Below are 26,783 nucleotides of genomic sequence, written 5' to 3'. Positions count from 1 at the left end.
AGTTGACAGTGATAGTGACAGTTGACAGTGACAGTAACAGTTACAGTGATATTAACAGTTGACAGTGATAGTGACAGTAACAGTTGACAGTGAGAGTAACAGTTGACAGTGACAGTAACAGTTACAGTGATATTAACAGTTGACAGTGATAGTGACAGTAACAGTTGACAGTGATAGTAACAGTTGACAATGACAGTAACAGTTACAGTGACAGTTGACAGTAACAGTGATAGTAACAGTTGACAGTGATAGTAACAGTTGACAATGACAGTAACAGTTGACAATCACAGTAACAGTTGACAGTAACAGTGATAGTAACAGTTGACAGTGATAGTAACAGTTGACAGTAACAGTGATAGTAACAGTTGACAGTGATAGTAACAGTTGACAATGACAGTAACAGTTGACAATCACAGTAACAGTTGACAGTGATAGTAACAGTTACAGTTACAGTGACAGTTGACAGTAACAGTGATAGTAACAGTTGACAGTGATAGTAACAGTTGACAATGACAGTAACAGTTGACAATCACAGTAACAGTTGACAGTAACAGTGACAGTAACAGTTGACAGTGACAGTAACAGTTGACAGTAACAGTGATAGTAACAGTTGACAGTGATAGTAACAGTTGACAATGACAGTAACAGTTGACAATCACAGTAACAGTTGACAGTGATAGTAACAGTTGACAATGACAGTAGTAACAGTTGACAGTGAGAGTAACAGTTGACAATGACAGTAACAGTTACAGTGATATTAACAGTTGACAGTGACAGTAACAGTTGACAGTGAGAGTAACAGTTGACAATGACAGTAACAGTTGACAGTAACAGTTACAGTGATATTAACAGTTGACAGTGATAGTGACAGTAACAGTTGACAGTGATAGTAACAGTTGACAATGACAGTTACAGTAACAGTTGACAGTGACAGTAACAGTTACAGTGACAGTAACAGTTGACAGTAACAGTAACAGTGATAGTAACAGTTGACAGTGATAGTAACAGTTGACAATCACAGTAACAGTTGACAGTGATAGTAACAGTTACAGTAACAGTTAACAGTAATAGTAACAGTTGACAATGACAGTAACAGTTGACAGTGATAGTAACAGTTACAGTAACAGTTACAGTGATATTAACAGTTGACAGTGACAGTAACAGTTGACAGTGATAGTAACAGTTACAGTAACAGTTAACAGTAATAGTAACAGTTGACAATGACAGTAACAGTTGACAGTGATAGTAACAGTTACAGTAACAGTTACAGTGATATTAACAGTTGACAGTGACAGTAACAGTTACAGTGATATTAACAGTTGACAGTGATAGTAACAGTTACAGTGATATTAACAGTTGACAATGATAGTAACAGTTACAGTAACAGTTACAGTGATATTAACAGTTGACAGTGATAGTAACAGTTACAGTGATATTAACAGTTGACAGTGATAGTGACAGTAACAGTTGACAGTTACAGTGACAGTAACAGTTGACAGTAACAGTTACAGTGATATTAACAGTTGACAGTGATAGTAACAGTTGACAGTGATAGTAACAGTTACAGTTACAGTGATATTAACAGTTGACAGTAACAGTTACAGTAACAGTGATAGTAACAGTTACAGTGATAGTAACAGTTGACAATGACAGTAACAGTTGACAATCACAGTAACAGTTACAGTAACAGTGATAGTAACAGTTACAGTGATAGTAACAGTTGACAGTGACAGTAACAGTTGACAATCACAGTAACAGTTGACAGTGATAGTAACAGTTATAGTAACAGTTACAGTGATAGTAACAGTTGACAATGACAGTAACAGTGACAGTAACAGTTGACAGTAACAGTTACAGTAACAGTGATAGTAACAGTTGACAATCACAGTAACAGTTGACAGTGATATTAACAGTTACAGTGATATTAACAGTTATAGTAACAGTTACAGTGACAGTAACAGTTGACAGTAACAGTTACAGTAACAGTGATAGTAACAGTTACAGTGACAGTAACAGTTGATGCATGTAACAGTTGACAATGACAATAACTGTTGACACAAGTAACAGTTGACATTTTGCTAGCCTGTTAACCTGCTTACCATCTTTTTTCGCTCACGCCTTTACGAGTTGCTGTAATTTATAGTAATATTTTCAGAATTACTAAGAAGTCTAGTTTCAAATATAATTCTTTTGAAGTGTTGGTGCTTAATGTAACAATATATAGTGTAAATGATAAATCACGTTTGAGATTTGTGCTGGCTACTGTATACAGGCCACCAGGGCACCATACAGACTTTATCAAAGAATTTGCTGACTTTCTATCAGAGTTAGTTCTGGCTGCAGATAAAGTCATAATTGTTGGTGATTTTAATATACATGTAGATAACGAAAAAGATGCATTGGGATTAGCATTTAAAGACATTCTGAACTCTACTGGAGTTAGACAACACGTGTCACGACCTACTCATCGTCGTAATCATACTCTAGATCTAATATTATCACACGGAATCAATGTTGATGCCATTGAAATTCTGCAGCAGAGCGATGACATCTCAGATCATTATCTAGTCTCGTGTAAACTTCATTTAGTCAAGGCTGCAAAGCCGACTCCGTGTTACAAATATGTTAGACCTATCACTTCTGCCACTAAAGATTGCTTTATTAATGATCTTCCTGATCAGTTTCATCATCTCAGCATCCCAGATAGCTTAGAAGAACTCGATATTGCAACAGAAACTTTTAACTCTCTCTTTTCCAGCACTTCAGACACAGTTGCAATAGTCCAACGCCATGGTACAACAAGCACACTCAGGCCCTTAAGAGAGCAGCCAGAAAAATGGAGCGTAACTGGAAGAAAACAAAACTAGAGGTATTTCATGGAGAGAGAGCTCGACTGCATACAGAGAGGCCTTAAAAGCTGTTAGTGAGGAGAATCATCTGCTTATTTTTCAACCCTATTAGAAGAAAATAAACAAAACCCTTGATATTTATTTGAAACAGTGGCTAAAGTAACGAAAAATAAAGCTCCAAGCCCAGACGTTTCCAAGCAACACAGCAGTAATGACTTTATAAACTTCTTTACTTATAAGATTGATAATATCAGGGAGAAAATTATAACTATGCAACCGTCTACTACAGTACCGCATCAGGCAGTGCATTGTAGTCTCCCTGAGGAAAAATTTGATTCATTTATTGCTATAGAAGAGGAAGAATTTGCTAAACTCGTTAATTCATCTAAACCGACAACATGTATGTTAGACCCTATACCGACTAAGCTACTGAAAGAGATGCTTCCAGAGGTCATAGATCCTCTTCTTAATATCATTTATTCGTCTTTGTCTCTAGGATACGTACCAAAAACCTTTAAGCTGGCTATGATTAAACCGCTTGTTAAAAAACGCAACTTGATCCTACAGAATTAGTCAATTACAGGCCGATCTCGAATCTACCCTTTCTGTCAAAGATACTAGAAAAGGCGGTATCCTCACAACTGTTCCTTTCTTGATAGAAATGAGATCTGCAAGGATTTTCAGTCAGGATTTAGACCGTACCATAGTACTGAGACTGCTCTCATTAGAGTCACAAATGATCTGCTCCTATCATCCGACCGTGGTTGTATCTCTCTATTAGTGTTACTCGATCTTAGTGCTGCATTTGACACCATTGACCACAACATTCTTTTAAATAGACTCGGAAATTATGTTGGCATTAGTGGAATTGCACTAGCATGGTTTAAATCATACTTATCTGACCGTTATCAGTTTGTAGCAGTAAATGAAGAGATGTCTCATCGATCACAAGTTCAGTATGGCGTACCACAAGGCTCAGTACTAGGACCGCTGCTGTTCACTCTGTACATGCTACCCTTAGGAGATATCATTAGGAAGCATGGCATTAGTTTTCACTGTTAAGCTGATGATACTCAGCTCTATATTTCTTCACGCCTTGACGAAACTTACCAATTCACAAAATTAACGGAATGCATAGCTGATATAAAAAATTGGATGACTAGTAATTTCCTACTTCTTAACTCTGAAAAAACAGAGATTCTAATTATTGGACAAAAAACTTCCTCACATAATAACCCAGAATACTGTCTAACACTTGATGGCTGCTCTGTCAAGTCCTCGTCGTCGGTTAGGAACCTGGGTGTGTGTGCTCTTTGATACCAATCTTTCATTTGAAAGTCACGTGTCTAGTATCTGTAAAACCGCATTTTTTCATCTTAAAAATATGTCTAAATTACGCCATATGCTCTCATTGACAAATGCGGAACAATTAGTTCGTGTTAATGACCCCAAGGCTAGATTATTGTAATGCTCTAATGGGTGGTTGCCCTGCACGCTTAATAAACAAACTACAGCTGGTCCAAAACGCAGCAGCTCGAGTTCTTACCAGAACCAGGAAGTATGACCATATTAGCCCGGTTCTGTCAACACTGCACTGGCTCCCTATTAAACATCGTATAAATTTTAAAATATTGCTGATTACTTACAAAGCACTGAACCGGGAAAACTTCCCATAAATCCTGATGTACTCGTTACATCATAAGAAGGATGGCGTCTATGCCAATATTAGTCTCTCTGTTTATCCGAGGTTTACCGCAGTCCGCCGGATCCGGGCCGTATCCAGATCAGATGGTGGACCTGCACCTGGACCCATCCATGACGCATCCCTGAAGTGCCAGCCTCATCAGCCCTGTGAAGGCCTCATCGACACGACAGCCATCGGCACTGATCCTCCTCCATGCCGGCGTGATGACTCCGACTTCCAAACAGATGAACTGGATAATATTCTGAATGTTCTGATCCAATCTGACTTCTGACCTGTAATGCTGCCTGGATCATAATCATACACTGTTCGCTCGTTGGACAGAGGAGAACTGGCCCCCGACTGAGTCTGGGTTCTCCCAAGGTTTTTTCCTCCATTCTGTCACTGATGGAGTTTTGGTTCCTGCCACTGTTGCCTTGGCTTTTGGCTTGCTTAGTTTGGGGACATTTAATATTCAACAATATTATTGATCTGCCTTACTTAAGGTGGACAATGAAGCAATTTTCTTCTAGAAACAAACTTTGTTGTATTATTTTTTTCATGTTATCACGGTGAAGCTGCTTTGATACAATCTGTATTGTAAATGTACTGTATTGTATCTGTATTGTAAAAAGCGCTATATAAATAAAAGTGACTTGACTTGACTTCAATCCTGAGCAGGACATCTGTAATGCTGTACTGTAGATCACCGGTCACAAACCTGTTCTCCGCTTCCCACTGAAACTGCCATAAGGCTGCCTTATTCTCCTGTAACTGTTTATCACTCTTTAAAAATGCTTGTTATTTGGCTTGAGTAATGAACATATTAATACCATTTCCACATCTCTCAAAAATGTATATCCCAGTGTGGGACTTTAAATCATCCCTTCAGTGTTTCTGTGGGTTCAAAATCCTCTACCAAGATACGCCATCTTTTGGTACATTTCCATACATGTCCATCGCAGTGCTGTGTCCAAACAAGAAACCATTTTATGTTGTTTTGAACGAATGGCATATGTGCAGTCGGCCATAGATTATAACACACTTTGGAACACTTTTTTTATTGCTTCAAATCTCATAATTTAGACTATGAATGCCATAAGTTCGACTTAATATGTCATAATTATAATTTAACATGTCAAAACTTTAATGCCATAATTATGACTTTTTATGCCATCATTTCTGTATGTCAAAATTTTTACTTGTGTGTCATAGTTTCAGTTTTGTAGGTTGCCCACTGAAACATCACATGCCAAATTAAACATAAAGACACGCATAAAAACAAATACCTAATGGTGCAATATATAATATTTAACAATTTCTCTGGTTAAGATTATTTATTTTAGTATTGTGTCTGTGTTGCAATGACACCTAGTGGCGTAGATGCAACATCGACCAAAAGAAAAAGTTTTCAGTGATAAAAAAACCCGCCGTCAGATATAATTAAATTACTATGATTACATTTGAATACATGATTAAATTAGGGCATCACTGTGCCCTACTCACAAAAGTCTGGAAATCTTTACAGGATTTAAAATATGGAGCGTGTAATTTATATGTGTGTGTGTGTGTGTATATATATATATATCCCAAACAAATTTTATATAAATGTTATTATTTTTCTTCTGGCTCTTATTCACTTATGCGCCACGTTGTTATGAAATGATTGGTCCATGAGGCCGCGTGTGTCATTTCAATGGGTGATACTACAGCCAATTTAAGCTGTTAATCCATTATTTTGTTTATAATTACCTTTATAACGTATTCTGTCATAAAATAAATGAGTTCGAAATACTCTTCAATGATTTCAATTATGTTGGTACGTCGTAAAGTCTACCGTACAAAACGGAAAAAGTCCAGAGATTCCCTCGCAGTAACTGGTACGGTCCATTGACCCGTGACGTCACGCCGTAGTTCCAGCTCTGGCCCCGCCCTCACGCTGCCTCGTCATCACTGACTGTACGGAACTCAACTCACTTCATCACAGAACATTATAGAGCCGTAAACCTGTCAGATAGACGCACCACTACAGATGAATAGAGTTTATTTGTGGAAGTGAGTTTAAAATACATGTTTTGTTGATGTACTGAGCCTAATCGTCAAGTAAGAGCAGCAAGGTGAATCGTTTATTTGGGTGAGTTTATCATTCAATCTAATGAAACGTGAGCTGTACAGTTTTACTGTGTAGTAATAATAATAATAGTAATAGTATTACTAATTTGTTAAATTGTATTATTTATATGTTATGATTTTTTTTAAATAGGTAAATATTAAATGCTTAGAAATTCGTTTTTCAGACAAATATTATCATCAACATTGAAATGAATGAGTTGCGGTGGCTAAGCACAAAAACAGCACAAAATTGAACATCATACATGCGAACTCTTTCTGTACTGTTAAAAAGCAGACTTTACTATTATTAAAAACTGTGGAAATATTAATAATAAAGAATGACTTGGTGTGTCCTGGCCTGACTGGTTGGCAAGCTCTTTGTAGTGTAAGATAGATGATATTCAGGTATTACAGGTGTGCTGCGTCACGTGGGTGTGTTGTGTTGTGTTCATACAGGTGTCAAATACTTTCAGTGAACACTAGTGTCCTGGTTCCTTTATAAATATTGATATAATGAGGACCTGTCAGAGCTGATAGTTCCTGATGTCTGTGTTTCTCAGGTATTGTTCCCACATGATTGCTCCTGTCTGCCTGGACTGATCGCTGTTCTGCTGACCCATAATGAAAGCCCTGATTCTCGTCGGCGGCTACGGCACAAGGTTACGCCCGCTCACGCTCACCGTGCCCAAACCACTGGTGGAGTTCTGCAACAAACCCATCCTGCTCCATCAGGTGGAGGCGCTAGTCAAGGTACAGCCTCCATACAGGCGGACTGAGCCTTCTCTGAAGCGTTACATTCATATGATGTTGATTGCTGGTGTGTTTGTGTTCAGGCCGGAGTCCGTCATGTCATTCTGGCTGTGAGCTACATGTCTGATCTATTGGAGCGAGAGATGAGAGCTCAGGAGCAAAGGGTATTTGATGAACATTCGTGTTTATGATAGCCGGTCACATGTGGAGAATATCAAAGTAACACAATCTCATTTGTGATTTTGACAGCTTGGAATAAAAATCTCGCTTTCACATGAAAAGGAACCTCTGGGCACTGGTAGGTGAACCTCTTCTCATCGCTGTACGGCGCAGTCCTCAGCCGCCGTGACCCTGTGTCTCTGTGTGTGTGCTTTCAGCTGGTCCTCTGGCTTTGGCTCGAGAGCTGCTGACCGACAGCGAGGAGCCTTTCTTCGTTCTCAACAGCGACGTCATCTGTGATTTCCCCTTCGAGGACATGCTGAAGTTCCACCAACAGCGTGGCAGAGAGGGCACGATTGTTGTAAGGAATCGATTTAATTTGCAAACCTCAAATGTTGTGTAAAACATGAGGCCCGATCATACACCCGGCGCAACGTGTTTTCTTCTAGTTTCAGCCCGACGCAGTTATCATTTTAACGTCTTACGTTGTTTAAATAGCAAATTTGCACCAATTTGTGCGTCCATGGGCTGCTGGTCTGAAAACGAGTGTGTTCAGGCGCATTGTTGGAGCTGATATAGACTGAGCCGTTGACCAACTGAAACCTGCTCTAAAGTCAATGGCGCAATATTTTTTTTTCTTATTTGAACACGCTTTTAGTAATATGAGGCTATAGGTGGCTCCACAACGCACTTACACTCTGCTTATTACACACACACTCTGCTTATAACACACACACAATCTGCTTATTACACACACACACTCTGCTTATTACACACACACACACACACTCTGCTTATTACACACACATTCACTCTTATACCATGGTCTGGGTGAATACTCGATTCTGATTGGCTGCAGGGTGTCCGTTAAAAAGTGATAATGTACACCTAAATAAACCGTCAGGCGTAACCAAGGAAACCAAGTTATTGTTTGTAACTTGTAACTTTAGATTTCGATTGTAAAACTAATTAAAATAGAAACTAATGTTTTAAAAATGTGTTATTTGGCAAGTGACCATGGTATAAGCGGGTTAATGCCCTTCGAGGTGTCCATTATCAGGTTTTAATGGACTCCGCTGCGCGTCGGACGGTTCACGCCTCGCGGTCGTCCATTAAAACCTGATAATGGACACCTCGTCGGGCATTAACCCTTACTTATTACACATATTACCAAATATTAAAAATGAAAGGATCACAATGTAAAAATTCCGTCATGTAAATAGCGAATCCGCCGAGCGCAACTGGCTTTTAAAGGGAATGTGAGATGACACTCTGATTGGTTTATTCCACGTTACGCCCAAAACACACCCATTACTCATTAAGAGAATAAGAGAACAATTTTAGACCATGCACCGGGAGCGCCGACCATTTGTCCCGTCGTTAAACTAGCAGAAGTGGATGCAGACACTGTGCGCTTTAGACCATGTGCTTAGATCCTTAAAACAGGGCCCGTGGTCTCACTGCCAGAGATCTGAATATGACTTAAACCTGTATGAGAAGTTTCAGAGATTCTTTCAATGAACAAGTACATTTTTAGATCCTAACGTGTTGTAGATTTTATAGATAGTGTTTTAGATCTTATATCTGGAGTATAAAGGACATTTCTCACCTGACTCTCTGTCGCTCACCCACATTAACATCTGGCTGATGTTTCAGGTGACGAAAGTGGAGGAACCGTCTAAGTATGGCGTGGTTGTTTATGAAGGGGACTCTGGGCGAATACATCGCTTCGTTGAGAAACCGCAAGTGTTTGTCTCCAACAAGATCAACGCTGGGATGTACATCTTCAGCCCTGCCATGCTGAGGAGGATCCAGGTCAGGACCGACTCACCGCACCAGCATCAGTTTAAATGGGCTTTCCAAAAACATTTAGGTTTTATTAGTAAAAACTGTGATCAGTATATGTACATACTGCGTAGTAAATGAAGCATATTTTTAGTACTGTAAACTACATTATTTCGCATTGTTGCGACAGTTTCATTACCAACTCATTGTACTGCCTTTCATTTATAATGTGCACAAAAGTCTCTGAGTAAGGACTGAGTAAAGGCTCTAAACATGACATGAAAGCATTTAACTATAGTAAAATACTTTTCTTGATCGAAGATCGAGTTATGATCATTATAAAAAATTGCAAGGTCAAAAAAAGGTTTAAAATGAAACGCATACATGGATGAATTATTCAAAATAAGATCAATAATATGCATTTAGAAAAAGAATGGGGTGAATTTGCGTTAATCTCTCTAAATGCCACTTCAGATGCAGCTTTTCTGCCTCTTCTGGGTTTTGTTGATACTGATTTCACAATTGCCCTAATTTACTGATTAACTGTAAGAATTTGATATAAAAGATGAGACATTTAATAAGGTTAGAAAAAATTACCCATATAAAGAGAAAAATGCCACTGGAAATCAATTTAAGGGGCAAACATCACCCCTTAAAGGAAAAGTTAACTTCTGAACTGAATATGAAGAACATGGAAAGCCTAAACCAGCCAAGAAACATCAGCAAAATATCATGTAGTTATTGACAATATCAACAAGATTGTTTGTCAATACATGTATTTAAAAATATTAGGGTGTAATGTGACATGTTTTGTGTGATGTGCTCTATAATTTCAGGGTTTAATATCAGGAAAATCAATTCATAACTAGTTGAACATTGTAGTAAGCTATTAAATGTAGTGATTTAAAGGTGCGTTAAACAAAGCTAGGAGTTCAGATGTAATCCTCGGCTCTCTCCAGCAATGAAGAGCTCATCTGATTTACAGTATTTACATTAATGTATTTGGAAGAATCATTTATCCAAAAACGACACACACCGCATTCAAGGTAACTGTTTTTATCAGTTCATGCATTCCCTGGGAAATGAGCCCATAGCCATCGCTAGCCCCATGTCCTGCTGTTCGAGCTGAAGGAACACGGCAGTAACACACTAGCTTTTAACTGTGGGTCTGTTGCTGTGTGCGGTGAGCAAGCACTTGTGCTGTTGGATGTGAAGGAGAAGTGCTGTCCCCAGCACATAACTTTCTTTATTCTTTATTCTGTAAATCCATCCATCCATTCTCAAAGCGCCTGTCCTCCGTGGGATCTGTAGGCGGGATGCTGGAGCTTTTCCCAGCGAACTATTGGCAGGGAAACACCCTGAAGTCCATCGCAGGACACAAGCGCAATAATGTAGACCAGCGTTTTTTATCAAAAATGTTGTCGAAGTTCAAATATCAAATCTTTGCAAGAAATGATTTTTGTAAATGTAATTAGGCACCTAGCTAACCAGCTTGCAGTCTTGACATACAGGAAAAAGGCTCTAAAAGTGCATCTAGTACGGATTAAATATATATTCTAGAAATATTAAGTATTTGACTAATTAATAATTTTGAGATTAAATTAAAAATGAATTGCTGATCCTCAACCTTGAATAGGGCTGATTGATTTACTTGGGAACCACAGTTGGCAATCCTGTTATTTTCCTCTATTCCTGTTAAGACGTGTGACTATAAGCCATTGTTGACCAATGAGAAATCGTGAACATTTCACACTTCTCCAGTTCATCATCTAGCTCAGACAGTGTTTCTGTTTGAATTAAGATTATTTTTCTTAGCCCATGGACAGATCATTTTGCTTGTTTTAAGCAAGCTCACTTAATTCTGATTAATTCCCCCGGAAAACGACATAATATCTTATCTAATTTTATTTATCTAGTAAATGCATCTTGATTTAAGAGTTTTTTGATATTTGAACTGGAAACCAGACAAAAATACTAAGTAAGAAAAGCATTTTCTGCAGTGATTTCAGGGAATAGGATTATTTTCTGTATACTTCAATAAAAACTTGTTTTAATTTATTGCTGAAGTTTCCAACATTTTCCTGTATTTTGTTCTTCAGTTGCGACCCACGTCCATTGAGAAGGAGATATTTCCAGTCATGGCAGAGGAGGGACAACTGTACGCCATGGAGCTGCAAGGTAAAGGATCACACACACGCTTAATTAGAGCCATTCATAAAGCATATACAGACCCTTTCCAAAAAATTAGAATATCATGGAAAAGTTTATTTATTTGCATAATTCCATTCAAAATGTTAAACTTCCATAGATTATAGATTCAGGGCCCACAACTTTTTCAAGTATTTAGTTGTTTATTTGTACATAATTTGGGCTTCCAGCTCATAAAACCCACGAAAACAGGATTTCAAAAAATTAGAATATTACATGAAATCACACAGTAATTACACAGTGATACCATGGTCATTGAAGCAGGTTTTGGTTCTTTTGGCAGTGTGAGCAGGTGCAAATCCTGCTGGAAAATGAAGGTCATCTGGTTGATATGATTTGCACCTCAGCACCACCACTAGAATGTCCAACAAAATGTTGGAATAATCAAAAACCAGAAACATATTGTCTCTAAAAATAATGTTGGCTAATGTTCAATAGTTTGTCTTTGGAAGAACTGATCGGAAAAGAATGACTAAACACAGAACAAACAAACAAACAAAAACAGGAGAAGAAGTGGAGAGCCAAGGTGGCGCCAGAACGGTTTTGTTGCTAACTAAGCTAACCGTCTGTGTTCCAGGTTTCTGGATGGACATCGGCCAGCCCAAAGACTTCCTGACAGGCATGTGCATGTTCCTGCAGTCGGTCCGGCAGCAGGCGCCCGAGAGGCTGCGCACGGGCCCGGGCTTCCTCGGGAACGTCCTCGTGGTGCGACAAATCACTGGAGTTTACTGCTCCTTCAGTCTGACATGTTCATATTAATTATGTAGTCTGTGTCCACAAAATAATCTCACTTTACACACTTGTAATATTTTATAGCTCAAGTCAGTTCACTTGACATCCATATTCATAACACACCCTGGCAAATATTCTCACCAAACAGAGCTTCTTTAATGAGGAGAGACATAAATCTACTTAACTGTTTGTCAAAATTATGTTTTATTAACATTAAATCAAGAATAAACTCGGGCAACAGTAACATAATAACAGTGTTAGGCTTGTGAGACTTTCAAAAAGAATGGAAAGGTTATGGGATGCTCACACAAAATATAAGAAAATATATAAGCTCTTTAAAAAAGCTCTTTTTGTTAGTATGGGGACATCTATTCTGGTAAACAGTTCAGTCTGAGTTTTCAGGAAATATGGTCACAGTGTCATCCATAACTACACACAATATGTCCAATGAACTAACAACATGACTAAAGAAAGAGGGCAGTTTAGGGATAGTTGTCTCTGCCTTCAGTTGCTCAGATTTTTGCTCACTTTAAAAGATGGACGTTTAAAGCCGCAATAAACAAAGAATTTTCATTTTGAAGTGAACTATTCTTTGAAGTATATTGCTAGGCAGGGGTGTCCAGTCCGGCTCCTGCAGAGTCCAGCTCAGCTACACACACCTGAACAGCTCATCAAGCTCTTCCAGACAGGAGAAGCACTGGAAGCAGAACATGGTGCATGTACTAAACATATATGCCATTACCCTCCACCCAGGACCCGACGGCTGTGATCGGGGACAACTGCACCATCGGGCCTAACGTGACGATCGGCGCTGGGGTGGTTCTGGAGGACGGGGTGCGAGTGAAGCGCTGTACGGTTCTGAAGGGGGCGCACATACGCTCACACTCCTGGCTGGAGTCCAGCATAGTGGGCTGGAGCTCGTCGGTGGGACAGTGGGTGAGTTCACTCTTACAGCAAGAGAGCCAACAAGTGGTTTGATTCAACCATTGATTTTCTCCACAGCAATTTCAAAGGAATCCTTTATAATAGAATTTTAAATTAAAATAAAGAATTTTAAGTCAAGAACCGAGCAAAATCCAAGATGAATAACAATATTAAAGACTTTAATTCAAAGCACAAAAGAAAAAAAGAAATTCAAGTCAGCTTAATCTCTATACTTTATACAATACAGATCATTTCAAAGCAGCTTTACAGTGATAACAGGAAAATAATGATTCAGTGATGCGAAGAGAATTGCATTATTCTGTAAAGAAGCTCTAAAAAGACAAGTCATTTATTCAGTTTGGTTGTGCCATCAATTGCCATCCATTATACCTCAAATAATGGAAAGAAAATAAGTTCATATTCATTTTTAAACAACACAATACTAATGTTTACTAATGTAAGGAGTGGCATAAAGTCACCCAACATCAGTGTGAAAGAGCAAGCTGAGACGCATGAAAGCTGTGATTGAAGATCAGGGTTATTCCACCAAATATTGATTTCTGAACTCTCTACATCTCAGCTTCCTAGATTGCTTAACTCTTCCTAAGTTAAAACACTGGTATTATTGAACTTATTTTCTTTCCATAATTCGAGATCTGACAACACTGCATCTTTTTTGTTATTTTGACCAGTTTCTGCAAATAAATGCTCGAAATGACAAGATTTTTATTTGGAATTTGGGAGAAATGTTGTCAGTAGTTTATAGAATAAAACAAAAATGTTAATTTTACCCAAACGCATATTGATGGCAACAAAGGTGGAAAAAGGTGACAGTGGCAGGAACCAAAATATCATTTCTTTCTAGAAAGGAACATAGTTGTGGAGATACCGGCTTTTCTAGTATCTTTGACAGAAAGGGTAGATTCGAGATCGGCCTGTAATTGACTAATTCTGTAGGATCAAGTTGCGTTTTTTTAACAAGCGGTTTAATCATAGCCAGCTTAAAGGTTTTTGGTACGTATCCTAGAGACAAAGATGAATTAATGATATTAAGAAGAGGATCTATGACCTCTGGAAGCATCTCTTTCAGTAGCTTAGTCGGTATTGGGTCTAACATACATGTTGTCGATTTAGACGATTTAACAAGTTTAGTAAATTCTTCCTCTCCTATAGCAATAAATTAATCAAATTTTTCCTCAGGGAGACTACAATGCACTGCCTGATGCAATACTGTAGTAGACAGTTGCATAGTTATAATTTTCTCCCTGATATTATCAATCTTATAAGTAAAGAAGTTCATAAAGTCATTACTGCTGTGTTGCTTGGAAACCTCTGGGCTTGGAGCTTTCTTTTTCATTAGTTTAGCCACTGTTTCAAATAAATACCAAGGGTTTTGTTTATTTTCTTCTAATAGGGTTGAAAAATAAGCAGATTTAGCAGCTTTTAAAGCTTTTCTGTTTTCTTTTCTGTATTGTCCCCGACTAAGCAAAGCCAGAGTGACTCAAACTCATCAGTGACAGAATAGAGGAAAACCCTCGGGAGAAACCAGGATCAGTCGCTCAGTTCTCCTCCTCTGGCCAATAATCACCACTCATCTCAGAAAACACTGTGAATTATGTAATGGGAAAGAAGAATGAGGGAAACAAGTAAAGACAATACATAGTCTATAAGCAATACTTTTAAGGATCAAATAAATGTATTATAACACAAACATGGGAATGGGTGGTTATTACTGAGATGTTTTGAACCCTACTCTTGTTTTTCATACTCTGTTGTACAGTAAGTAGATTTTGTGTGTGATTTGTGTGATGTTCTGTGCTTGTGTTGGTCAGGTGCGGATGGAGAACGTCACAGTTCTGGGCGAGGATGTGATCGTGAACGATGAACTCTACATCAACGGTGCCAATGTTCTGCCTCATAAATCCATCACAGACTCTGTTCCCGAACCGCGAATCATCATGTGAAACACCTTTCACACCCCTCACGAAGTGCCCGAGTGTGTGTGTGTGAGGTTCAGGCTGAGAAGGAGCACGTGTTGATTGTATCTGGATATCTGAAGTGTGCAGTTGCTGTTTCTGCAGGTAAACTCATCTATAGTAGATGTTCTCCAACGTCACACATTAATGACCCGTGAAGCGCTGCTGTTATATCTCCCTCTGAGTTACTGACAATAAGACCAGGACTCCCCTTCCTTTGGTTCATCTTGTTGATTTTGAGATGCCATTAGGCTGTCTAGTAATTATGTTAATAATCATTTTCATTGTTTTTTGTTTTTGTTTAGTTTTTTTTATAAAGGGAGCCATGTATTGCTTTCTGGATAAAACTCTGTGCCTGTAGAAAGAATGTATGTTTGTGTGTGTGTCAGATAACGCAGTGGCTGATGACTGTGAAGGCTTTCACACCTGTAGTATGCACTAAATTATGCAAACCACATTTTATTCATCACTCAAGGTCACGCAGAAATGTGATGGATACTTGCTGTGCAGATGAACAAAGATGAAACAGACTCGTGAAGTCATGTCTCTGTACACTGATTAAGATTTTTGATGTCTTTTATATCAAAAAAACAAATATATAAACCCATGAAACATCTTTTTGGCGTTTTCTTTTGAGTTGTTTTTACTTGAAAGCAGTTTAAACCCTTTTAACTTTTAAATGTTTGTAGTTGCTGCAGCTTTTGGGAATGTAAACGGAAATAAGACGGCAGTGATTCATGCACATGAGATGTAGATAAACCATATGGAGATGTCTTGAATGTCCTAGCAACATGAAGGGCATTAAAAATCATGTTGAAATCAGTAAAGCGTTCAGTTGAAACCCTGAAATAGGGTCCAAGCCTTGTAAAATTTTGAGAAAAGGTTCTCTCTGTGCAAACCTCAAAAACGCAAACCTGTGAGAATGCTGACGGCGTGCACATGCGTATTACGTGTTCAGTCTATAGGTATGCGCTTTTGAATATATATCTGTGCGCAGGCGACAGGCGTGTAGTCTTTCTTTACAACCTGACAAACAAACTACTTGTCTGGTCTTAAAAATTTCTAATACAGAATTATTTATTGCGTCCGCGTAGCCAAGCGAACCGTAATCATTCTGACAACGCTTTATCTGTAGAGAGGTAAAGGGAGGCAGGCCTTCACAGGGGAGAGACTAGTGGACACTTCAGGACTGCGTTGTCGTCATGTCCAGGCGCAGGTCCTTCATCAGATCTGGATACGGCCCGGATCCGGCCGAAAACCTCGGATAAACAGAGAGACTATTATTAGTGTAGACTCCATTCTTCTTATGATGTTAGGAACATGATGTTTTGTTGCTGAATAGGAAAAGTATCTAAGGAAATAGGACACCAGTATTATACAGTAGTAATACAGTTTTTAAAAAATAACATTTAACATGTGTGCACATCAAAGTTCACAAAAAGTTCTCAAAGTGCTCATTCTTTTAAATAGATTCCCTGAAACTTGTTTTCAGATTGAGGCATTTGCCTTTTTGGCTGCTTCTACAATTAAATGCAGTATTTGGAGTAAATCTCAGTATTTTGAGTGTTAATCATGATGTATCATTCCTGCACGAGGCATTTCTAGTAGTTTAAGCGTCTGAAATAAATCTGAAGCACGCACACACACACACACACACTGACAGAAGAACGCCAGGCGATGAAGTCCATCTTCCTGACACTGAACGGACATGTGCGCGAGTGACCAGGAGGCAAGTTAATAATCTATTGCATTTGACATTATAGGAACTCTAGTTGAGTACTGAGATACTGTATGTCATTTTATTAACGTGGTTTTGTTGCAATTGCCACAATAGATGCTGTGCAACGACACGTTTATAAGGAGAAGTACATCACATGAGCCAGAGTGCCGTTGTTATATATCAGCACATTTCTTCTAATCACATCAGCTCTGTAAACAAAAAGTTGACACACAGTACCGTTTTAGACTCAGTTCAGTTCGTTTCGTCTAATCTCACATCCACGGGTGATGTAATGTCTCATATTCCTGCACAGAGGAAGCGGCCAGTCAGTCAGACAGAGGCTCTCAGTTCGTCAAACACACACACACACACACACCTCACCAAACACTGACTGGACTCAGCGCTACTCCACAGAACTGGACTGGACTCAGCGCTACTCCACAGAACTTCAGGCTTAAATAAATAAGACGTATTTTCTAGCACGATGGATATGATCGCGAGGGATCAGAAGGTAAGTTATCTGACTCACTCTCAAACAATTCAGCTCCACTCGTCAATGCGCGCTGAGGTTTTAACTGTACGAAATGGTGTTTATTTTCATTGATGAATTCACATTTGTTGAATTGCTAACACCACATTTACAACTTGAGCTTTCTGTTTTGACCTTTATAAAGTGAAAAGAAACGCGTTTGCGCAGTAATTATGTTTGTTTTGGCCTCATACACTGGGTGGGGGCTTTTGAGTGTTGATTCCCGTGTACAGTAACAGCCAAGCGAAAACAATAATGCGCCGGGTGTGAAGTTTCGATAAGATTTTAATTACTCATAGTTTAGCATTAGGATCTTCTATAAACGTCCCGTTTTTGGAATTCATTTTCCGCCAAAACGAGACGGCTGGCAACCCTGGAGCTGAGGTCCGAGATCAACTGGGAATGATTAATCATATTCATAATCATAACATGCTTTTGTAGATTTTTATTTGCCGCTGAACAATTGTTTAGTTCTTGAGTTAATTGGCATCTGCAGTCTAGGACACTCACAAACTCTTTGAAAATGTATTGAATACAAGCCAGTGTTGGCTGGGATACATGAATGTGAATACATGTATATGTACATGAATGACTGGGATATACTGTATCATCCTTTTTAATACCAGAGCTAAAGTAGGAGTGCAGCAAAAGTGTGAATGTCATGACCCTCTTATAGAGCCCTGGGAAAAGGAGGTGTTCATATTTTCTTTTTCTTTTTTTTTTCCTTTTGAAGAGGAATGTCAGAACAACTAATGCTGAAATGTATCTTATTTCCCTCCATCAAATCAATTGCATAGAGCATGCCAATTTTATTTTATTTTTTTCAAAGTTTGCATGCCTGTAACTCAAGAAGAATTAAAGATATCTCAATATCCTTTTACATTCTGGTTCTTAACAAACTTTTTTTTTCTTTTTTTTTTTTGGCATCTTAATTTGTAAGCCCCTATATGGTCTAATCCTAGAGATATGGGGATCTAATGTTGCTCCATGAGTAAATTGCTGAAATATGCATACAGAAAACCACTTTTCATGCAGCTAATAGTTACTTTTTAAAGTAACTTGTTTTTAAAGAGGAATGTCTGAAGAAAAAAAAATATGTTGAAACTAGAAATGAACCTTTATTGACATAAAAGCAATAATGTAAATATCTTGATTTTTGATTGTCTATAGATTGTTATTAATTATAAAGAAAACATGCCAATATAGCTAGTACAATACCTTTATTTCTCTTTTGGATTTCAGAAAGGTAGATATATAAAGCTCCGGAAAGTTAATGCTAATAATGATAATGAAATAAGATATCCCAGAATTCCATTTACCCAAGATTTAGAATGACCAAGGATTAACTATTTCAAGTGTAAAAAGCCCTTAAATTTCGCAGTGATTCAGGTATTATGTAAATTATGTAAACACTTTGGTGCTCTTTAGTCATTTTTGACCAAAACATTTTATGTTTTGTTTTTTTTAAAGAGATTTGGTAAAGATTTTGTCACTTGCTATGTGAACACACACAAAATCATGGACATTGAGCTGAAAAAAATGGACGCATTGGAAATGAATGGGAAACGAATTTCACGTTTCACGAATTTTCCCACAGTTTGAGTAAAATATATTTTGGAAAATATATATTTCATATAAAAATGTAAACTTCTTGTCTTTAGAAAGAGACCAAACTTCAGTCTGTGCCACAAAGCATTCAAGAAATATCACAGTTTTAGTTTGAACTGTAATTTTCAGGTCTATGCTCAAAAAGTGAATAAATGGATTATAACTATTCCATAATATAATTTAGAGCCATAAAATCCCCTAAAAACACCATATATTAAACAAAAAACATTGAACTAAAAACATTTCAGTCATTTTTGACCTTTATTTGACACTTTATCCTTGAAACTGATTCAAATATAGGATGTTTTGAATGCAGCAAGTTAATGCGCTTGACCATTTCAGTGTATTTTTGGCACTCGGGTATGGTTCAGTGTAGTTGTTTTGCAAAGTGACCTACATTTGGGGTTTGGCTACTGAAAATGTGTACAATTTAACAATTCATGCATGGAGCCACATTGAGATCTCCATATAGGGCTTTAAAAATGAAGAAATCTAAAAGGATATTAAGATATACGTAATACTTCTTAAGTTACAGGCATGCAAACTCTGGGGGAAAAACAACATTTTCCCATTTTTTTGAACTGTCACCATTGGTCAGAATATGAACACAATCAGAAATGTTATTCTGCTTTATTCAATGCACTATTTCCACCAGTCTCTAAATCCAGAGTCAAGGCCGACTTTCTGCTTGACCTGCACTTCACAACAACACAACCACTTCCAGTAGGTGTCCTGACCTGTTTATGTTTGATGTGCCGTGAGAAAATGACACAAGCAAAAAAGCTAGTGTACTTTCTACTTTTATTGACTGTAGTTTAACCATTTTGAAATAGTTTACCAAGCTACAAACTATTCAATGATCTGTAGCTTCACCAGAACTTGAACTTGAAAGTGACCAAGTTCATCAACTTGGTCATTCAAGGCCAAGTTCAAGTTCTGGTGAAGCTAAAGTTCATTGAATCATGACTAGTTTGACTCATTGAATCATAGTATAATGCAGCCTCGGTTGATTCGGATGACTGTACGTCCTCTTTTTCCCATACTTTTTCCTTATATTTGGACATTAAAAAACATTCGACTGGGATTTCTAAGGGGGCTTTGGGCTTTCACACCAGCAGTGTTTCGGACACGTGGACACGTGGGGCACAGTTCACATGAAACATTGCTGTTGTGAAAGCTTCATGTGGAGCTGGCCAACCCGAGACTGGAGGAGGTGTCCTGAGTTCAGTTGCACTCGATCTGTGGAGCGATTCATGTCTAATCGCTCACATGTCCAGTGAAAGCAACACGGACTCAGGTGCGCGAGTAAATGTATCCATTTATCTTGGATACAAGCGAGAGTGAGCCTGCAGTGTTTATTATTTAAATGAGGAATATTGTGACGTGTTCGTTCCCAGAAGAAACTCAAGATACAATGGAGGCGTTTCAGGAGTTCAGAAACACTGACACTGAACTCCCGCTGGAGGGACTCTGGAACTTTACACACTAATGAATGTTAACCTTAATAAATAGTATATTTATACCTAGATTAATGATAGTTAATGCATTAAATAATGCATTAACTAAAGTTAGCAAATTGTTTTCATTAAAAAGTAAACGTGTACACTCAAAAAAATAACTCTTTGAATGAACATAAAAAAATCATGGAAATGATTTCCACATGATTAACTTGCTTCATTTCAGCATTATGCAATTCTGTTATTCCAATTTAATGTACTTACATTGGGTCAACTTAATTTATTAAGGTTGATTCAACTTATTTACTATGGTTGGACACAGCTTAATTTAATAGTGTCAGCCCAACTAATTTACTTAATTTGCATTCAACTTATGTGTTTGTTATTTTCATTCATCCATTAATATTTCATTTATTTTAGTGACACATAATTAAATTGATAGACTATAGCTAGCTATTTGCTAACAGTAGCACATATTAGCATCTTAAATGCTAAGATTTACATGCTCCTTCAACCAAAGCAGTTAAAATGAACCATATCAGTCCACAGCCAAACAAAATGCTCCACACTTCTCCACAATGGTAACCCACTGTAATTTAAATGGTTCTAATAATTCGAATGTAATTGAACATTAAACACAATTACACACTATCAAGTCTTCCCTTTTCTCATTTTCTCAAAAAAACATAAAATAACACTTCATTTTTAACCTTAATTCAACCATATGCAAAGCATGCTGGGAACTAACAAGCACTGCCCAGTTTCAGTTAATGCAACACAAATCATTCATGTAATCCAACACAAACGGATTAAGTAAACTTAAATTTTACATATTAAGCAGATTGAACACAATCAAATTAAGCTAGGGCAAAATGGCAGTTGGCGTCGCACTATACTGCCACCTTCTGGATGTAAGACATTTTTACTTAACATAAATGGTTTGTGTTTAGACAACACGTTAGGATTTTGTACTGTTAAGTTGAGACATAATTACGTGGACCTTAATAGAAAAAAAACATTTCAAGTCAACAAACACAATTATTATAAGTAAACTAAACATAAATATATTATGTAAAGTGCACAACCTTCCTAGTTAATTTTTTTGAGTGTACTCGCCAATGTCCTCTTTTTTTTAAAAACACGATATGGTCACAAGGCCAAAAGGTTTTAAAGGGCTTTAACGCCATGGTTGCATGCTTTGTTGTGCTCTGTGTGCTGTTATTTTGGTCATATTAAGCTCTGTGATGAAAGCTAAGCCCTCTGTATCGAGTGAGAATTGTGGTGGACAGCTTGTTATTATGGATTGTGTTTCAAGCGTGAGTTGAGTGATTTAAAGTGAATGGATTTGGTGTTTGTCATCACCTGATCAGACTTTCTGCTGATTTCTCACTGATAGACAAACTCAGCCAGGGAAGGGAAAAACAAGTCTCACCCTTTTATTCATGCCATCACTATAAAAATGCCATTTTACTGTATTACAGTAAAAAAAAAGTGTAATAGTGTTTTATTTAAATCAGCATAAAGCATTTTTTATATATATGTTAAGTAGTAAGAATTTGCTCTTGACATGTCCTTGAACTGTTTTATAAGATTCACCCAGAAGTGTGCCCAAATTATTCATTTTCACCATCAGACATGTACAGTATATGTTTTGTATATTGTATTTTTTCGCTTATTATTTGATTTTTTATTTGATTATTTATTTGTTATTTGAATAGCTAGTTTGCTGAATACATGAATCGATAATGTTGTATCAGTAGTCTTTATTTAATGTCGTGTGAGAAATGTGATATGATCGTGACAAAATTGTTTCATATGGTTGACAAGCATTAGCCTCACTGAATACAGTGGATAAAATAGTCTACGCACCCCTGTTAAAACAGCTGGCTTGTGTCATGCAAAGAATTAAACAAGTATAAATCAGATCTTTTGCACATTTAATGTAAAAACTACAATCTATGCAATGCAACTGAAAACCAAAGTGACATATTTAATAGAAAAACTTGAAATAACTATAACTGCATTTAATGTGAACTACTTAGCTAAGTATTTCATGTATAGCACTCAGTCTGTGTGGACAGGAGTGTTTCTTGACTCTTCTTTGCTCAAAGCCTTCCAGATGTGTATCTCCTCTTCAGGCCCTCACACACTCTCTACAGGAGTCAGTTCTGGCCTCAGGCGGAGCTGGTCAACATTCATCTTTAGCTGATTGAGATGTTCTGGATCGTTGTGAAGCTGAAAGGTGAAGGTTGTGGTTCTTGAAGCACTAAAGCCCGAGTCCCGGCTGAAGAAAAGCAGCCTGAAGCGTGATGATGCTCCTCCACAGATCTGCTGTTCTTCTACTTATGAGCCAAACATACCTTTCACAGATTTGGACAAAATATCTTATCAGACCGCAACATATTTTTACACATGGTTTTGAAAGACTGGATATATGTTTCTGCTAAGTTTACCCAGGTTTTTTTCAGTCAGAAAGGTTTGCGTCTTCCCACAGGCCCCATAGAATATGGGTCCTGATATTTGATATCTGTCCTGTACGAAGCAATCAGCCGACCATGTTGCCTGTTGACAGCCTCCCTGACCAGTTTTCTCTTTGGTACATCAAATGCCTTTTGAATTTTTCGTAGCCTTCACCTTTGAGTGACACCTTTCAACAGTGACGTTCGCAAGCTCTTTGTTGCCCATGGCTCTTGTAGTAGCAGCAACAAGATGTCAGACATATCTCACAAGAACAGTTATTTGGAGTTAATTCAGCTGAAGACAGGTGTGCACTGTTTTAGATGAGCTTGACGATTAGTTCATTCTGAACACAACCACAAACCTAATTATAAAACGGTGAACACTTATGCATTTAGATTGGTTTAAGTTTTTATTTTTATCCTTTTTCTTTGATATGTGGTTTTAATTTCTACATTAAAAGTGCAAAATTTCTAATATGATTTTTCTTTGTTTAGTTTTTTTTTATATCATGTTTTATGTCCACTGGACATTGTTACGTTTTTCTTTAACTATTTCAATACACATGCTGAAAGAGTGAGAGTAACTAGGTTTGCTTAGTTTATTTGGGCTGTTCTAACCAGCCAAGCAGGATCATTTGTTTGGCCGACCAATGGAAAATGGGGGAAGCTTTGAGTAATCCTGCTTAAAAACATTGTTCTGTCTAGGGCTACAACTAACGATTATTTTGAGAATTGATTAGTTGGCTGATTATATATTTGGTTAAATTGGTTAACTGGATTTTAAAAAAGGTTTTTTTAAGGTTTTTCTTATATATATATATATATATATATATATATATATATATATATATGTGCGCTATATGCAAAAGAGATATAAAGCAAAAAGACTGTTTAAATCCCTACATTAAAAATAAAGATAATAACAAAGATAATAAAGAAAAAGAAACTTAGTGTTAACAGATAAGAGGAATGTTTTGCAGGAACACACACATTCACTCTGGACATTCTTTATCCTGTAAATGTAAGAAATGACTTAAAATTCAATTACATAATTATTTTTTTCCATCCCTTTACAGTTACCACTCTCATAAAATACTTGAATTACATGTTGACTTTTAAACCTAAATTTAACGACCAACAACAGATATTTCAGCAAAATGTATATTTTTGCGCTGAATATTAATTAATTGTCTCCCTAATGCGTCCTGTCTGATTGACATGCATGCGTGTGTCGGCGCACATTCAGTAAAGTCTGAAGTTTTCAACACTTAAAGTTGTTGAAATTGAAATCATTCAACCCCCATTGCAAATCTGGTTTATTGTCAAAATGTACAGACTTTCAGCTGTGTGCAATGAACAAATAACAAACAAAAGTAATTGAAATAGCTCAACACAACAAATATTGCAAGTGGTTTCCCCAAATTCAACTAAAAATTCAACGTGACTTCTGCAGTATCAGCATTATTCAACCCCCTGAATAGAATCTCTCACAACAGCACAAATCTGCAAAACAGGTGTTGTATCTCAAGCACACGTGATGCAACTAATCAAGGGCTTCATTAGTTGCTCCAGGTGTGCTTGAGCTAGAACACATTAAATATCTGAACTGGCTAGGTTTGTTGAGTGTCACGTTTGACTGCATGTTAGGAATATGGCATATAAGTCAAAAGAATGGTCATCGCCCTTCACAAACAAGGAACAGGATGTAAAAAGAGTCACTGCTTTGTTGGTTTTGCCCACACAGGTTTGCGGATAACCTATGCCAGGTGGGATATGTATGAGGCACCTATGCATGTTGCTATACACGTGTTATTATAGCCTGAATGTTACTTGCAACGCATGTATTGTCCGTGCAGGTATCAAGCTAGCTGAAATCAAGCTCAGGCTTGCCACCTGTTGCAACATTATGCAATAGTGTCGGCGTTGCTGCCGCTTTCATTATCTCGCTGTGACGGTGCTGGTGCTCACACTGTGGATGTCACATAATCCTGGGATAAACGTTGCTAGGCAATAGTGCTGTCACCCATTAATTCACCAATGTGAATGGCTGCTGTTTAATGCAGTCTGGAGACAAGCGCCAACACAGCAAGGCAGACGAGACCACCGTCCTTTACTCTGCGATGTGTTTTCAGTAGTCTAATGCTTGTGCAGCTTCTGAGCTTACGAGGTCTTCCGTTGCATGAGGTACTTTTAGCTGAGGTCAACGGCTCTGCTTGCAGCTGAACTGGACCTTCACTATCAGCACGGCAGGATTTTATGAGATCCCCATAGCAACATCTCTGATGATGCAGCGTTGAGAGACCGACTCGAAAGGGAACGTCTCCGGTAGCGTAACCTCGGTTCCCTGAGAGGAGGGAACGAGACACTGCGCACGCTAGTCTGTCAGCTGCACTGTGCTTCAGTCCAAAGACTCTGAGGCAATGGAGCTCAGTGCCGCCTTATAGTGCGGGGGAGCCGCCTCTATTTCACGCTTGAAGGGCCATTGGAAGGCGAATCCCAGCCCGCGAGATTTCATAAGGCTTCAGTATATTCGAGCAAGGAGGGGATAACCCCCATAGCGAAATCTTCATTGACGCAGTGTCGAGAGGCAGATTCTCAGGGAACCGGGATTACGCTAGGTAACCGGAGACGTTTTCCGTGCACATTGGGCAGATAATGACATTTGTTGTCGATTTTCATTATTGATTATTAGCGATTAGTTGCTGAAGCCCTCTAGTTCTGGCTAATGGCACAGAAATTACACAATTTTTTAAACAAATGAAATTGAAAATGAATCTTAACCTCAGAATCATTTACATTTTAATGAATGTGTGTTTCATGAGATGTCTCTGCAGTGAGTTAAGTAATTTGCTATTCTGTGAATACTTTGTCCTTTTCCTCTGACCTCTCTCTCTTTCTTCTTATTTCCCAGATGTTGGTGGGGCCACTGCCAGCAGGAAAGGGTGCAGCATGTCTGACATGTAAAGGGATCTGCTCTGGATTCCAGCCACATTCCTGGAGGTAATTTATTCTCTTGACTAAAGATGAAAAAAGAGAGGAAAGGGCTTCCACGCCTTCTCTGGATGTGTATGTGGAAAACTGGATTAATGAGTGTGAGTTGTGAGTGCTTCTGTGTGAATTTCCATGGGCTCAATATTTTCAGAATGTCACGACTTTGGTGTTTGCCTAATTAATCTGTCTATATTAATTATATGATAAATATTTAATACTATAAACACTGTCATTTTTTAAATAAAAAAACAAATCTACTTTACTGCTATGGGGGGACTTTCCTGGGGCCTGTACCAGTGACTAGCTGAACAAAACCATGGTTGCAAGATTGGTTTTGATTTGACAAAACCAAACACATCCAAGCCGGCTTAAGTGGTACTACTGCTACTACAAAATTGTCCCGGTTAACTCAGGATTTGTTTTTTTCATCAAAGAGCTTCATCACATGCCACTGTCAACCAATAGGATTGGCGTGATGTCACGTGTGGTCGAACCCGCCACACGCTGAAGGCGTTTCCCATTGCTTCAACTTTATGATGCAGCGTTGAGTTCCCTCAATAAGGGACGAGTCAATATATGCAAAGGGTCAATATTTACAGTGTTGACCCTTCTTCTTCATAACCTCTGCAATTCACTCAGGCATGCTCATTATCAGCTTTCAACTCTGATTTCTCTTGTCCTTCTGCTGTTTTCTCAACGTACAACTCTGCTATCTCTGAAGCCTTGATTACGCCCCTGTGATAACTAAGCTGCTACCTTCATCTCATGCATCACCCTGTACACCTGATCTCCGACTGCTTAAACAAATTGGCTGACGTCTCGAGCACCAATATAGGAAACGGA

General features: G+C 38.1%; 2 protein-coding genes across 4 annotated transcripts in view; both read left to right on the top strand.

Annotated features, from left to right (window-relative positions):
* Positions 1 to 6,460: 6,460 nt before the first annotated feature.
* Positions 6,461 to 15,790, top strand: gmppb (GDP-mannose pyrophosphorylase B). 2 transcript variants are annotated; one of them, XM_084117315.1, is made up of 10 exons: positions 6,461 to 6,664; positions 7,203 to 7,392; positions 7,476 to 7,556; positions 7,642 to 7,690; positions 7,770 to 7,912; positions 9,208 to 9,366; positions 11,436 to 11,514; positions 12,122 to 12,249; positions 13,030 to 13,212; positions 15,033 to 15,790. In XM_084117315.1, the coding sequence occupies exons 2-10, from the start codon at positions 7,264 to 7,266 to the stop codon at positions 15,162 to 15,164; spliced, it is 1,083 nt and encodes a 360-aa protein (XP_083973441.1). In that variant the 5' UTR covers positions 6,461 to 6,664; positions 7,203 to 7,263; the 3' UTR covers positions 15,165 to 15,790. The 2 variants fall into 2 exon arrangements, with proteins under 2 accessions (XP_083973441.1, XP_083973442.1); XM_084117316.1 differs by having other exon boundaries at positions 6,480 to 6,585.
* A 1,033-nt stretch (positions 15,791 to 16,823) lies between these two features.
* lmcd1 (LIM and cysteine-rich domains 1) overlaps positions 16,824 to 26,783 on the top strand; it is a 41,964-nt gene continuing 32,004 nt past the window's right edge. The window contains exons 1-2 of one of the 2 annotated variants that reach the window (XM_084116801.1): positions 16,824 to 16,905; positions 25,861 to 25,949. In XM_084116801.1, coding sequence (XP_083972927.1) covers positions 16,885 to 16,905; positions 25,861 to 25,949 — 110 coding nt within the window. In that variant the 5' untranslated portion in view covers positions 16,824 to 16,884. Of the gene's footprint in view, positions 16,906 to 17,152; positions 17,408 to 25,860; positions 25,950 to 26,783 lie in introns of those variants that run through there. The other variant, XM_084116800.1, reaches the window with a different exon arrangement.

Source organism: Abramis brama (assembly GCF_963993115.1).
Source record: "Abramis brama genome assembly, chromosome: 6".
Classification (NCBI taxonomy): domain Eukaryota; kingdom Metazoa; phylum Chordata; class Actinopteri; order Cypriniformes; family Leuciscidae; genus Abramis; species Abramis brama.
Note: the sequence above shows the minus strand (reverse complement) of the source record. Positions and strands in the feature narration are given on the sequence as shown.

What these genes read in the sequence shown, in the direction of transcription:
- gmppb (XM_084117315.1), top strand. Translation starts at nt 7,264, where the DNA reads ATGAAAGCCCTGATTCTCGTCGGCGGCTACGGCACAAGGTTACGCCCG. An exon ending in GTACGCCATGGAGCTGCAAG is followed by an intron (nt 11,515 to 12,121) that starts GTAAAGGATCAC and finishes TCTGTGTTCCAG; the next exon opens with GTTTCTGGATGGACATCGGC. An exon ending in GCTCGTCGGTGGGACAGTGG is followed by an intron (nt 13,213 to 15,032) that starts GTGAGTTCACTC and finishes TGTGTTGGTCAG; the next exon opens with GTGCGGATGGAGAACGTCAC.